Consider the following 12852-nt stretch of genomic DNA (forward strand, 5'->3'; position numbering starts at 1 on the left):
AGAAGACATGGGTTCTTTTTCCTCTCCACCACTAACTGATTATGTGACCTTCAGAAAGTCACTTAACTTTTCTGTAATTTAGTTTCTAAAATGTGTTGAGACTCTCAGATAAAGGGGCAAGATAAGTGCAAAGCATTATCATCCTTTGTATTTTGCTTTCCCTCTTCCAGTTGAATCTTGGAGTGGTTTGTTCTGACTCTCTAAATGCTTATCCTTTCCCTTCTATAACTCAGCCTCCCACAGAGCCCACACCCTTGGCTTTTTGAAGCTTGCACAGGCTAAGAAACAGCAGAAATATTTTGCATATAGATCACAAGTCCTCTCAGCATCAGTCCCTTAATGTTCATTAGTTTCATTTAGTCACATTTCTTCACATCACAGAGAAGTCACTGGCACTGTAAAATGTAGGTGCACTGAAGTCTAGTGAAGGACAAAATTCCAGGTGAGGAGGAGAAAATCCTTTTTTTCATCCTGTACAATTCAGTGCAACCTTCATATTGGACTCAAACTGGTGTGTCACTACACTAAGTGAAAATGAAGCTACTCTCCCCTTGGATATTTTAGATTACTTCATGTTTAGGAATGACGTGACCCACTTTATATCAGCAACACACTAATCAGTTCCTACACCCTATGCCCCTCACTGTAAAAAGCAACAGCGCACTGGTACATAAAACAGGAAATATACCACAATAATTTCACTCTCCAGCTGCCAGTACATTAGATCTAATCATCACTTCCTGCAATGTTTTCTGGGCAAGCACTTTTAGATCCCGATTATTAGAGCTATTGCATAACCCAAACTGTAGCGCAGTTTGCCCTCCCCCCACCATTTGTTTTGCTTCCTGTAAGGATTTTGAAAATGAGAACACAACCCCCATCCTCTTGGTGAATGACACAAGCAAGTATTAGAAAATTAATACTATTCACTAAGGTCAGGGGCTGCAAATGCCACAGAAGCAGACAGAATACATAAATATCAAGAAAGATACTGGAAGTGCACCACTCCCAATTCAGGTATCTGACTGATAGCACCAAGATTTTCAGCAAAAATCAAATTCCACTGCATCAAAAAAATGGGCTAACAAAAAAATCACAAATTAAATTCCAATATTTTAATGTACTTTATGAGTCTTAGGACTCCATATTGAAACCAACAAATAAAAAGCAGTGTTACCAACCCTTGTGAGTCTTATGATATCTGGAAGTCTCATGATATCTGGTGTTTTTCTAAAAGCCCCTGCTCCAGGAGACAAAGTGATTAGGTTGAAACTCAGATTTTACTGGGTGTGTTGGAGTGGTGTAAATTTCTGGCCCTCCCCTCATAATTGTCGAGAAAAGCTTGAAAATGTGACCCAAAACTGTGTAAAAATGCTCATGCTTTTAAAGCCAATCTCATTGTTTGATTTTTGGAGCCGGACTCATCATCTATGAGCACTTGGGGTTGTCAATATTGAAAATGGTTCTTCCACACTCAGCATATTTCAGATCAAAATAACAGCAATTTGGTACTCTCCTGTTTTTCTTCATACTTCCAACAGATGAAACCTGATTTTACTACCCGGTGCTTGGAGCTGCAGGCCTTAGTAGACTATAAACTGCAAGAAAATTAGTCCTACTGACCATGCATCTGGTAGGTGTACGGTGCTTGTCCTGTTGTTGGGGTACTGAAGGTGGATCCATAGCTAAGAAACCCACTCTGTCCTGGAGAATGGCTCAGACTATCTTCTGTTTTGATGCCTTTGGAGGATATAAAAGGAACCAAACGCACAATGTTAGTGTTCTGCTTGATCTCATCATATACAGATATAACAAAAAATTTCAATGCTTATGACATTTTAGCTAGAGTTGAAACTGATCAAACTATTGTTTTTAATATTCAGTTTGGATTTAACCTTCTTTTTTATTAGCAAACAAATCCCAATTTTTGAAAAGATTTTCATTATTCACTAGTAATTAGTGATTAGTAATCATTATTCATTAGTAGCATTAGCCAAATATTTTTCTGAAATAACATATGGCCTATATGTTCACCACAAACTATTTGTGCTAACTATACTAAGTAGTCATTATTGGGTGATTGGTTGACATGATACAGTTTCTGCTCTCTGAATGGATGACTAACTTAAAGACAAGAAAATAATAAGTAATCCACTTTCCAGAAAGATTATTTGGACAACTAAACACTTGTGCCAAACTTCATTAAACTTTTGCAGTTGTGAACATTCTGAGGGGTTCTCAGAATGCTGTAATTGCTAACAACATGATCATATCAATTATAGTAAACTAAACTCAGTTACTTCTATTCACGTAAACATTCATGATTGAAAGGTTTTTTTAAATTAAATTATTTCATCAGCTCCATTTAGAATGAGATAACACAGTATTTGTCAGCAAGTCATACTGGAGGGATATCAATTAGGTGTGTACACTAGATAGTCACATATTGTTAACAATTGTAAAGTTGAGCAATTCACAAATCCCTAATCAAAATCTCCTTGATACTAAAATCAGGCAATTAAAATGCATGTCAAATCACAGAATGAGCAGCACTAACTGAATTTAACATTGCAAGATGGAACCTTCGCAGGCAGTGAAAGGGTCTGATATTTTATCACCCGGGCCTGCTGAGATCATGCTGCTGTATTTTTAAAGTAAACAGATGAAAGGTGTGTCTTTTTTACAAACCTTTTGAGTCTGGTCCTCTGCCTCTTTGCATGTGTATTTGCACAAAACAAAATATGGTCACAAAACACATCCTGAGCATGGTTAAACAAAGAGACTATTGATGGTCTGCTCTTGGATTTATGAGCTGCCCAGGTTGCTGCCATTTTTGTGCACTTCTGGGCAAACCATCCAAAGCAACATCAAATTAATCTGGCTTCAGCCAACCAAGTTGTTGCTGTCTATCTTGGCCAATTCCTTCAACGTGAGAAAGCACAGTGAGTCTGCACTCGCTGAGGGTGGGAGTAAATTTTACTGAATAGCTTCTCCTGGGACAAAGTCACGTATTTCTAAGGAGAAACAATCAATGTTAGATGAAATGCATGCAATTTAAATGCAGATTACCAATGGGATAACAACATTCCATACTTAGAGACTAACAAATTTATTTGAGCATAAGCTTTCGTGAGCTACATCCGATGATGTATCCGATGAAGTGAGCTGTAGCTCACGAAAGCTTATGCTCAAATAAATTTGTTAGTCTCTAAGGTGTCACAAGTACTCCTTTTCTTTTTGCAAATACAGACTAACACGGCTGCTACTCTGAAACATTCCATACTGAAACCCAGGAAATTTGTTTGGACAACGAGCGAGTGCGAGCTGTGGTAGGTGTCAGGCTCCCTTATTGCTGGTAGAGCCTGTCTGCTAGGGGGTTTGCGGCTGTGCGAAAGAGAAACTGTTTTTCATAACATCGCATTTGTTTTTCAATTACATCAGCACCATGCATGTGAACACTCAACCTATTACAGCCCCGACCACAATTAATCTTCAGTGACTGGGCCTTTCTGGAAGTCTAAAAATTGTTGTCAGACAGCGAAATAACTTAGCACCAAATTAATTTCCACACAATGCTCTGTTTTGTCTAGAAACTGGCCTAGTTTTATTTTTGTGTCTAAAAACAATACTGCTTCATTGTTCTTGGTCGTCAGCCAGGTGGGATATCTCATATACAGTATCATATATATTATTGAGGGTGGGGGCAAGGGAGGGAAACCACTCTTCAAGGATGGTAATAGGTAATCTACAGGATTTATAAGCAGTATGTGGGCCTGACATGTGTGTGCCCTAAAGACGCTAGCCAGTAGCAAATGGCCATATTTTCACCTGCTCTAACAGGGACAACTGTTCAGAGTTTGCCTTGGAAACCATCCAGCTGATACATTTGTGTTTGTAATTCCAGAAAATCAACTCAAAACATTCCTCTAATCGTCATGATAGATTTTACTTTCCCAAGCCTGTTACCCAGGCCTTTCACAGATTGTTAGGTTGGAGTTTTCCTTAACTAAAAACTTTGTCAATAGCTGTGTAACAGGTTTGTGTTTTTACGGCTGTAGGTTGGGAAGCAATACTGTACTTACCAAATAAACATGGGCATGGGAGCTAAAAGACTGTCAAAACTGACTGTAGGATTAGAAACAAAACTACACAGCAGTTTTGGGTAGTACTGAATGACCCAAAAGGGGCTCACGGTTTCAGCTGGGGATAAGCATCCACAAGTCTGGATGTCCACCGTTTCCAAGCCATAGCTAAATGACATGAACCTCTTTTGTCTACAAAACTGGGTAAGAAGTTTCCTAGGAAGAATCTTTCCCTGAAGGATTTTAGGGATTTCCACAGGGGGCTATGAAAACCAGTTTTGTGAAAAATATATTTGAACCTCAAAAACACGTTTGGGTGATGGTTCACCCGTGGTTCTAATTTTATCCAACCTTAATTACTAACCCAAACTTTGGTTGTTTAGGCACCTCTATCATTTTGTCTTATTTACAGTCAACTCTGAGTATGCTATAAGCATGTGAATAGCACAATTCCAGTAGCAAGTAGATCTACTGAAGCTTTATAGTGTGACTGAAAATAATCAAACCCACTAAATAGATCTCACATGACATCAATTTACACAGTATGGAGATTGGCTCCCCTACAATTTGCACACACAGAGGATGTGGAACAGATTCTTAGATGTTGAAATGGTAAGACAGCCTCAGGAAAAAATCTGCTTTCCATTATCTTTACTATACTGTATGTCTGAAAACATTTATTGTATTTACATTTAGAATATATATGCAATATTTAATAATAATACCTTGCAAATGTATTAGTATCTCTAATCACAAAGCATTGTGTAGTACAGAGATCATTTCACCTACCACTTGTTAAATTTACTCATCTGCATTGTAACAACCATTCTGTATCATCAATGATACACAGAAGTTTTTAGAAAGGAAATGAAGACTGGCTCATGTAACTGAAACTGCGAAGGGAACGTAGGGAGGCAAAGCACAGTTTACAAAAGTAGGTATTTTTACCACCCCACTTCCCCTCCCAATCTTGCAAGCCTGGACATACAGGTCTAGATCCTCTGCTGATGTAAAGCAGTATAGCTCCCACTGCAGTCCAGTGAGGCTATGCCAGTTTGCGCCAGTTGAGGATTTATCCCAAGGTCTCTAATGGTCACAAGTGGTCAGAGCCTTATTACAAAGATGGTATCTCCAAGAGAAAAGCACTTTCTAGGGGGTTGGGCTCAGTACTGAGTCACAGGAAACTTCACCAGTACTGACTCCCTACTGTCATGCTTTGCAGCACCTGGATTTTTCCAGGATATCTCCTATTCTGCTGCTGACCAGGTCCGACCCTACTTAGTTTATAGGATTATAACTCAGGCTAGTATGTGCCTTTCCACTTGAGCCAAATATTTGGAGAGCACAGAGGAAAGTCTTTCTAAAACTTTTGACAAATCTGAATTTTTCTCCAAGCCAAAAAAGAAAAGGAAAAAATCCCAGCCACTATAGAATTAAAGAGTTTTTGACTGGAAGGTTTAATAGTTAAGTATGTTCTTTTGGGGTCAGAAGGATAAGACATTCTCTAGTGAAAGCAGAAGCTCTTAGAGATAACCTAACAAAGTACGATTACTCACTGTAGGAGGGTATTCCATAAGGTTGTCCTGGTGGAGGGTATGCAGCGTAAGTAGCGGCTTGCTGGATTCCTGCACTGTACTGGGTCTGTCCATAGGTTGCCATTGTTGGAAAAGATGGGACTGTCACTATATGGGGATGATGTCTGTTCAGAACAAGAAAACAGACTGTCTCTGGCAATACTAATCGTATGTGGTTTTCTAGAGTAATCTCACTAATCTGGCTGCAAAATCTTCCAGTGACATATTTGACTAGAATGGCTACATGTGGTGTTATGCTACATATTATAGGCATATAAAATATGTCACACTGGGTCAGACTATTTGCTCAAGTACCCCACTTCTGGCAGTGGGCTACAGAGATATCACTAAGTGAGAGGGCACAATGCCATCCTAATGCTTGGTCAGTGCTATAACCTCGGGCTGCACAAAATATTTGTCACTTTTTAAAATTGTTCCAATCTGTGATTTTCAGGTTTCATTTCAAAGTCACAAAAACAATCCAGTTTCATGGAACACCTTTGAAATGTCACATTTTCCTCTGTAGTCACTTATAAATGATCCTATGTTCAAAATGGTAACATCTGCATTCCCGGGGTAGAAATGAGTTGTATGGAGAACTTCCAAGTCTCTTTGACTCCCCGTCCAACTTGATTAAGAAATGGTTTTCTGGGGCTAATGCCAGGTCTACTCTACAAACGTTTGGAGCACAGCTGTATTGGTCAGAGGTGTGGTGAGGAGTTTTCTGACTGACATAGCTGTGCTGGCAAAAGCGCCTAATATAGCATCTTGGTATACTTTTGTTGGTATAGTTTATTTGGCTCGGGGGGGGGGAAATAAGCTATACTGGCAAAAGCACAAGAAGCTTCACCAATATAACAGCATCTACACTAGGGGTGATTTTGCTGAGATAGGATACCAGTATAGCTATACCAGCCAGGGGCTCCTAGGGCAGATCTGGCCTGCGACTTGCAGTAGAACAGGTGCAAAGGCTGAAGGATCATGTTCTTCAGGCTTTTCAAGGTTGTAGGGGCCCCCCTCAAAATAGTTAATCAACAAATCAAAGTTTATAATCTACGATACTTGAGCTCTCCTGAATGCTGTCAGACACACTCACTCTGTGGAGTAGAGATGGAGAGGACACTGTGATGCTGCTTTGCTGTTACCTGAAAAACAAAATTAAAGTGTCTCTGGTTTTCAGTAACATTCTGTTATATGGCTAAGTTGATGCCACTGTTCTGATCATTGCTAGACACAGAAATTTATACAATAACTAGATGAATATTTGTATTGAAATCCTCAAAGACTTTTAAGGCAATTATGAGAAACTACACAGTAACTTTCCATTTTAATGCTAATTAATAAAATCAGCTTTATGTGCACCCAGGAACCTATCAATTGATTGACTAATCTACTGGCTTTTTCTAGATGTAGGTATGGAGCCACATAATGATGGTGGGCCCAGTTCCGCAGCCATCAGCAGTTCCAGTGATTTCACTACCACTACCCATGTTGACTACTCAGCAATGCATGATATCAATAGGACTATTCATGTGACAAGGGTTGCAAAAGCAATCTCTTTAGTTGTGAAATGACATTTACAAAACATACCATGTTTCGTCTTTAAAATTTCTTTTGTATTCCCACCATTCGGTGTCCCACTTTTTTAAAATGCATCAGGGCAAAGGTTCTTTAAGTTTTCATCTCTCCTTTTAGTGGATGTTGGCAGACAATTATTGCCTAGCTCATTGATTACAATATTAGCATAGCACTGAAAACTGGTAACACAAGTGAACACACATAGGTTGCCTTCTCACGCACCATATGTTTATATCCAGCAAAATCAATAAAATCTCTTTTAGAGGAAAATTTAGGTTTAATTAAGACTAAAAAAAAAACCTGTTAGGTTAACTTCTGAGTTGCCTGATGCCACAGGCATGCATTCAGCAGGACACACAACAGTGTGCACTCACTCACAATGCCACCTTGTGTACTAAGCAGAATGCTTCAACAATGCCATCCAACGTGCTAGGTCCCAATTCCTAATTGAGGCCTTCAGCTGTTACAGCACTATAAACAAAAAGAAAAGGAATACTTGTGGCACCTTAGAGACTAACAAATTTATTTGAGCATAAGCTTTCAAGAGCTACAGCTACCTTCAGTGAGCTGTAGCTCACGAAAGCTTACGCTCAAATAAATTTGTTAGTCTCTAAGGTGTCACAAGTACTCCTTTTCTTTTTGCGAATACAGACTAACACGGCTGCTACTCTGAAACCTAGCACTATAAATAATAAATCATAATCAGTAATGTCAGGCAGGACACATCTACCATGTTCCTGATGTCAACAGTGCTACCCAACATGCCAGGCTAACTGCACACTGTGCCAGGGAGTACCCCTCTAATGTCATATTGCCCAGTGTCATTTAATGTGTCAGGGAGAACATGCATGACCATTACATTACAGGGGCAGCCCCAGTGCTGGCATTACTATGCGATTTGCTATGCAGGGTTCATAATTCACCCAACTTGTCAGGCAGAACAGAACGCACCTGCACTGCAGGCCCCACAAGCCAGAGACGGGGCACCTGCAGCGCCTCCCAGTGCATGCAAGTTGCCATGTGACACATGAGGCAGGAAGCATCCAATGCAGCGCAATCCAATGTATCAGCTAGGACATACCCGCAATGCTACAAGAGAATTATCCTCATTAGGAAGTCATCTAAAATTATACGACTTCAGTGTGCTCAGCAATGCATAAGTTAGTGAATTAAACATTTTAAACATGTTTTATTTAATGAAATATGCATATATGTATAAAATCTAAATATATGGAAATAATCCTATGGACTCAAGTAACTTGTCATTCCATTAATCTAGAGAGAACATTTCCAAAATATACAGCTTGCTGTTATATAAAAGATTCATCTTTCCCAGTCCCCTCTCCAGCTCTCTCCTGGTAATTAAATTATCCTTCCCCCCGCCAGCTTTTTTCATGGTGGTTTATGTGGTTTTATTATTTTTGTTCTAAAATTAGGATTAAATTGAGGTATTAAGAAAAAAGACATTAAACCCAATGGAATTTTTTAATTACAGACTTAATTAAAATTATTTATATCTTTTGTAATTTTTCTGTTTCCTTGTTTATGGGGAGCCATGAACACGTTAGCAGTGGAATGGGTACTTGATAAACAAAATTATTATTAATAGTAATTAAAAGGGAAATTATTCTCTTTTTAAATTTTAAATGTGTATATTCTCCTTCAATAATATTATTACTACAAATGATTAAACAGATGCATTTCCTGAAAAATAATTATTTATTAGAGCTGATCAAAAGATGGGAACATTTCTATGAACATTTTTGTAAACAATTAATTCTTTTTTTGGTCAAAGTTTCGAATAGTCTAAGAAAAGTTTACTCAAAAAATCAATATCCACAAAATGTATACAAATTATTTATTATTTACTCATCTGTCTATTTATGTAGTTGTGTCAATGTTTTTATAGAGGTTAGAAGTCAACTACTTTAAAGCTTAAGTGACTATACTTAAATCCTTATTGCCATATTTAGGCATCTAAAGAAAAGTTGCCTCTTTCCAGAGATGCTACGGAAACTCCCCCATCTCTTCTCATTTGCTGTCACAACACCCTATCATTCAGGCCTGAAACCTGAAGTCATCTTTGAGTGCTCGCTCTCTCTTGCCCCACACATTAAAGACATGCCCAGATTCTCCCACTTCCTTCCCGCACAATGTCTCTGAGACATCTTTTTTCCCCTATGCCTTTCAACCCCCCAATTTGATTATGGTAACCTCTTTCCTTCTGGTTTCCCTGACACATCACCTGCCCTCTCCACCATCCAGGACATAACAAGCATAGATACTGAGATCATATTCCTTGCTAATTGCTCAGACCGTATCACCTCCCTCTTTGAATCCCTACTCCACTATGTGCCACTTTCTCCCCAACCTCTTCTGCATCTAATTCAGCTTCTTGTCCTTCCCTTCAAAGACCTTCCTGATTCCACTCCTCCCTACCATCCTCCACACCTCCCCTAACCCTCTTCCTTCTGCCAGTTATGTCACCCTTGACACAGTGACTGAAATCCTGACTCCATTGAAGTCAATGGCAAAACTCCCATTCACTTCAGTGGGGCCAGGATTTCACCCCTCTGTTAATTCACTGCCCCCACAGCCATCTGCATATCTTCTTCCAAGCTATCTGCTACATATGGAAAGCTCTTCCTGTGGTAACCCACAGACACTACCCTTTCCACAACCAAATCCACCCTAAAGGACCAGTTCTACCATGATGTCTAGGAGAAACTTGTCAGCTGATAATGGCAAGGTTACTGTCAGCTCAGGTCTTATGCCTTTTAAAAAGAAAAACCATTGGGCTACCTGACATTGTATTTAATGATGCATCTAATCAACACCTTGACTACTTTATACTTTGTTCCCTTTTTGTCCTACTCCTCATTAGTCTGCCTGTACCTCTCATATTTTAGACTGTAATGTTTTCCAGGCAGGGTCTAGCACATTATCTGTTTGTACAGCACATACTGCACGGGGCGGTACTGATGGAAACAAAATAACAGTAATAACTCCTCCAATGGCCTTGGACAAATCGTTTAGGTTAAGGTGGGATTCTCACAGCAACCTAAAGGAATCGGACATCCCCCTTGGAGTTGAGCACCTAAATCCCTGGGGCTTTTTTCAACATCCCAGCCCTAACCGCTCTGCCTCAGTTTCTCCATCTGTAATATGAGGATGATACTTACCTACCACATTGGGGTGTGACTGTAAGGATTATTTCATGTTTGTAAAACATTTAGACAATAAAAAGATGTATTAGTGACAAGGAGATATAGGAGAAAGATTCTGTTTAAAAAAGTAGGGCTTACCTGATTCAATGATTTCACTATGAGCAATTTGCTTGGACTTACCTGCAAGAAAGTTTTTAGTACAATTAGATTTTAGATTTTGAAAATAAATTCTTACTCTTTCTATAGCTTAGACCCTCTTTCCCCTAATAACACTGTATTTTTGTAAAATACATCCTTTCTGGTTTTTCATTTTTTAATGCCTTTGTGTTTGAAAATGGTAGGAGAACTAACAGGCCAACAGCAGCAGGTTCATTTTATTTCTGCATATTTTTTAACATTAAAAGCAGGCTCAGGGTTGAATTCAATACATTCTTTCAGAATGAGAAATAGGTATTTATTCTGTGGGTATGCATGTCCACGTATAACATGTGTTACTACACTGTTTTGGACCATTACTTTAGAATACTGTCCTTTTTTAATAGGATACTTTATTACTTGTACTTTGTGTCCTAAAGGAAAATGTAAGGTAAATTAAAATATAAACATTTTGATCGAAATATTCAGGATTTCATACTCGGGGTGAATCTGCATGTACAATTACTATGATGTCACATCCAGTGACAGTAATGGCACAAGAAAATGACCACATAGACAGCTGACTGGACATCTGTGTGCACAAGCATTGCAACTGAACTTGCAGCTGTGACAATTCCATGTGAAACTAAGGCACATAACTATGTATACATTTTTGCAGATGAAACTCTGGAAATCTGCACCCTAACATTTGCACAAATATTTTCATTTCCCCCAAATTAATAAGTAACATTTTCAAGTGAAAGAATATAACATACAATGTTGTTTCAGGGAGCTTCTCATAACATGAAAAAAAATAGCTACAATATTTCTGGTAGAAATCCATTAACATTAGCTGTCACTCGCACAACGGTGTTCAAGTGCACAGCTTTTTCTGTAATGACTCTTATATAGCACAATAAAAGTTGGTAACACTTTACAGACATATGAGAAGAAAATGTCTTTGCCCCAAGGAGTCTGTAAGTTTTAGCTCTAACATTTCTATAAATATATACATTTTAAAGGTATTTCCTATAGATTCTGATCCTTCCAACAAACCTTTTGAATTGGTGGTCATGCTATACATGCTTCGATCCAACTTAATTCCTAAAGGCTCAACAAACACAGATACAACATGTGGCTTCTAACACACGCAGCCAACATACAGTGGCTTCTAACGCCCTGCAAATAAAAAGTTAAACACGATAGTTAAACATAATAGTCAGTGCCTTTTGCTAACTCTGCTCCAACAGGAAGGCTGAGGGATCCTGACCACAGCAAACAATAGCTGGAATTGTACTGGCGAGAACTAGTTTGGCTGCATCATTTGCCAATAATTTTTAAAACAGATTTAACATTCTTCTGTTTCCTTCACTTGAACAGTATAATGGGAGAGATGGCAGGGGGAGGGGAGAAGAAGGAGGAGAGCAGATAAGTTTCCATCATAGCCTCAACCACTGAAAGAATTTGTCCTTGGTACCTGCCAAATATGAAACTCCATACCACAGATCTGGGGACTAACTGTTCAGAAATGACAGCAATGATCTCAGCTCGACATAAACTGTGGCACAGCAACTGCTTTGGTAAAATGCTTCATATTTGCATTCTGGGTGATTAGGAACGGCAGCCTCTGTGCTTTCACCCCTTCTCTCCTCCAAATAGCAATGATACTACTAGAACTCGCAGTTCAAATTAATGCTGCCCTTAGGGGCTGATGGATTGGTGGGGGCCAAAAATAAAACAGCCAACGATGATTAAATACACTTTTTTATAGACACATTATTCTGATGTGCATGTATGTCTATGATTTCATTTCTAATTGCATTTAAATCAGATTCAAACATAACCGGACTTGTTACAAAAACATCAAATAGAAATTGTAACTGCTTCTTGCATCAAAGGACTAATTCTTACAAGCACAGGCTTTATACCTGGTCAGATCCTTTTGTTGTTGTATAATACCCCGGATGCTAACAGTCTAAAGTTAATAAATCATAAGCAGAAGAGGCACCCTACCTTCTATGTCATCTGGAGCTGTGGCATAAACGTTAGAAAGGTTAAGCTTCAGTCTTTCGGGGCACTGTCTGTTTACAGTCAGGCTGGGTGATATCACTAGATCTAGCATTTCCTTATACCTGAAGGAAAACAAAGGAAAATATAATTTATTCATTAATTATGCATGCTTACTAATGATTCCATTTTATCTCTAAAAGTATAAATATTAAAGCTGATTACCTAAACCCAGGCTTCATATAAATTCTACATAATAATATTCACTAAAGTTTTCATCAAATGGAAATGCTGAATGAAAATGAAGTA

The 12852-nt window shown here is 38.7% G+C and overlaps 1 protein-coding gene across 4 annotated transcripts in view; it reads right to left on the reverse strand.

The window, feature by feature from the left end:
• Window positions 1-12852, reverse strand: part of EYA2 (EYA transcriptional coactivator and phosphatase 2) — a 184459-nt gene that overhangs the window by 105348 nt on the left and 66259 nt on the right. The window contains exons 2-6 of one of the 4 annotated variants that reach the window (XM_038370414.2): window positions 12550-12668; window positions 10540-10581; window positions 6753-6801; window positions 5639-5781; window positions 1624-1740 (exon numbers count right to left, since the gene is read on the reverse strand). In XM_038370414.2, coding sequence (XP_038226342.1) covers window positions 1624-1740; window positions 5639-5781; window positions 6753-6801; window positions 10540-10581; window positions 12550-12658 — 460 coding nt within the window. In that variant the 5' untranslated portion in view covers window positions 12659-12668. Of the gene's footprint in view, window positions 1-1623; window positions 1741-5638; window positions 5782-6752; window positions 6802-10535; window positions 10582-12549; window positions 12671-12852 lie in introns of those variants that run through there. The other 3 variants (XM_043495704.1, XM_038370415.2, XM_038370416.2) reach the window with 3 other exon arrangements.

Source organism: Dermochelys coriacea, chromosome 13, assembly GCF_009764565.3.
Source record: "Dermochelys coriacea isolate rDerCor1 chromosome 13, rDerCor1.pri.v4, whole genome shotgun sequence".
NCBI classification, from domain to species: domain Eukaryota; kingdom Metazoa; phylum Chordata; order Testudines; family Dermochelyidae; genus Dermochelys; species Dermochelys coriacea.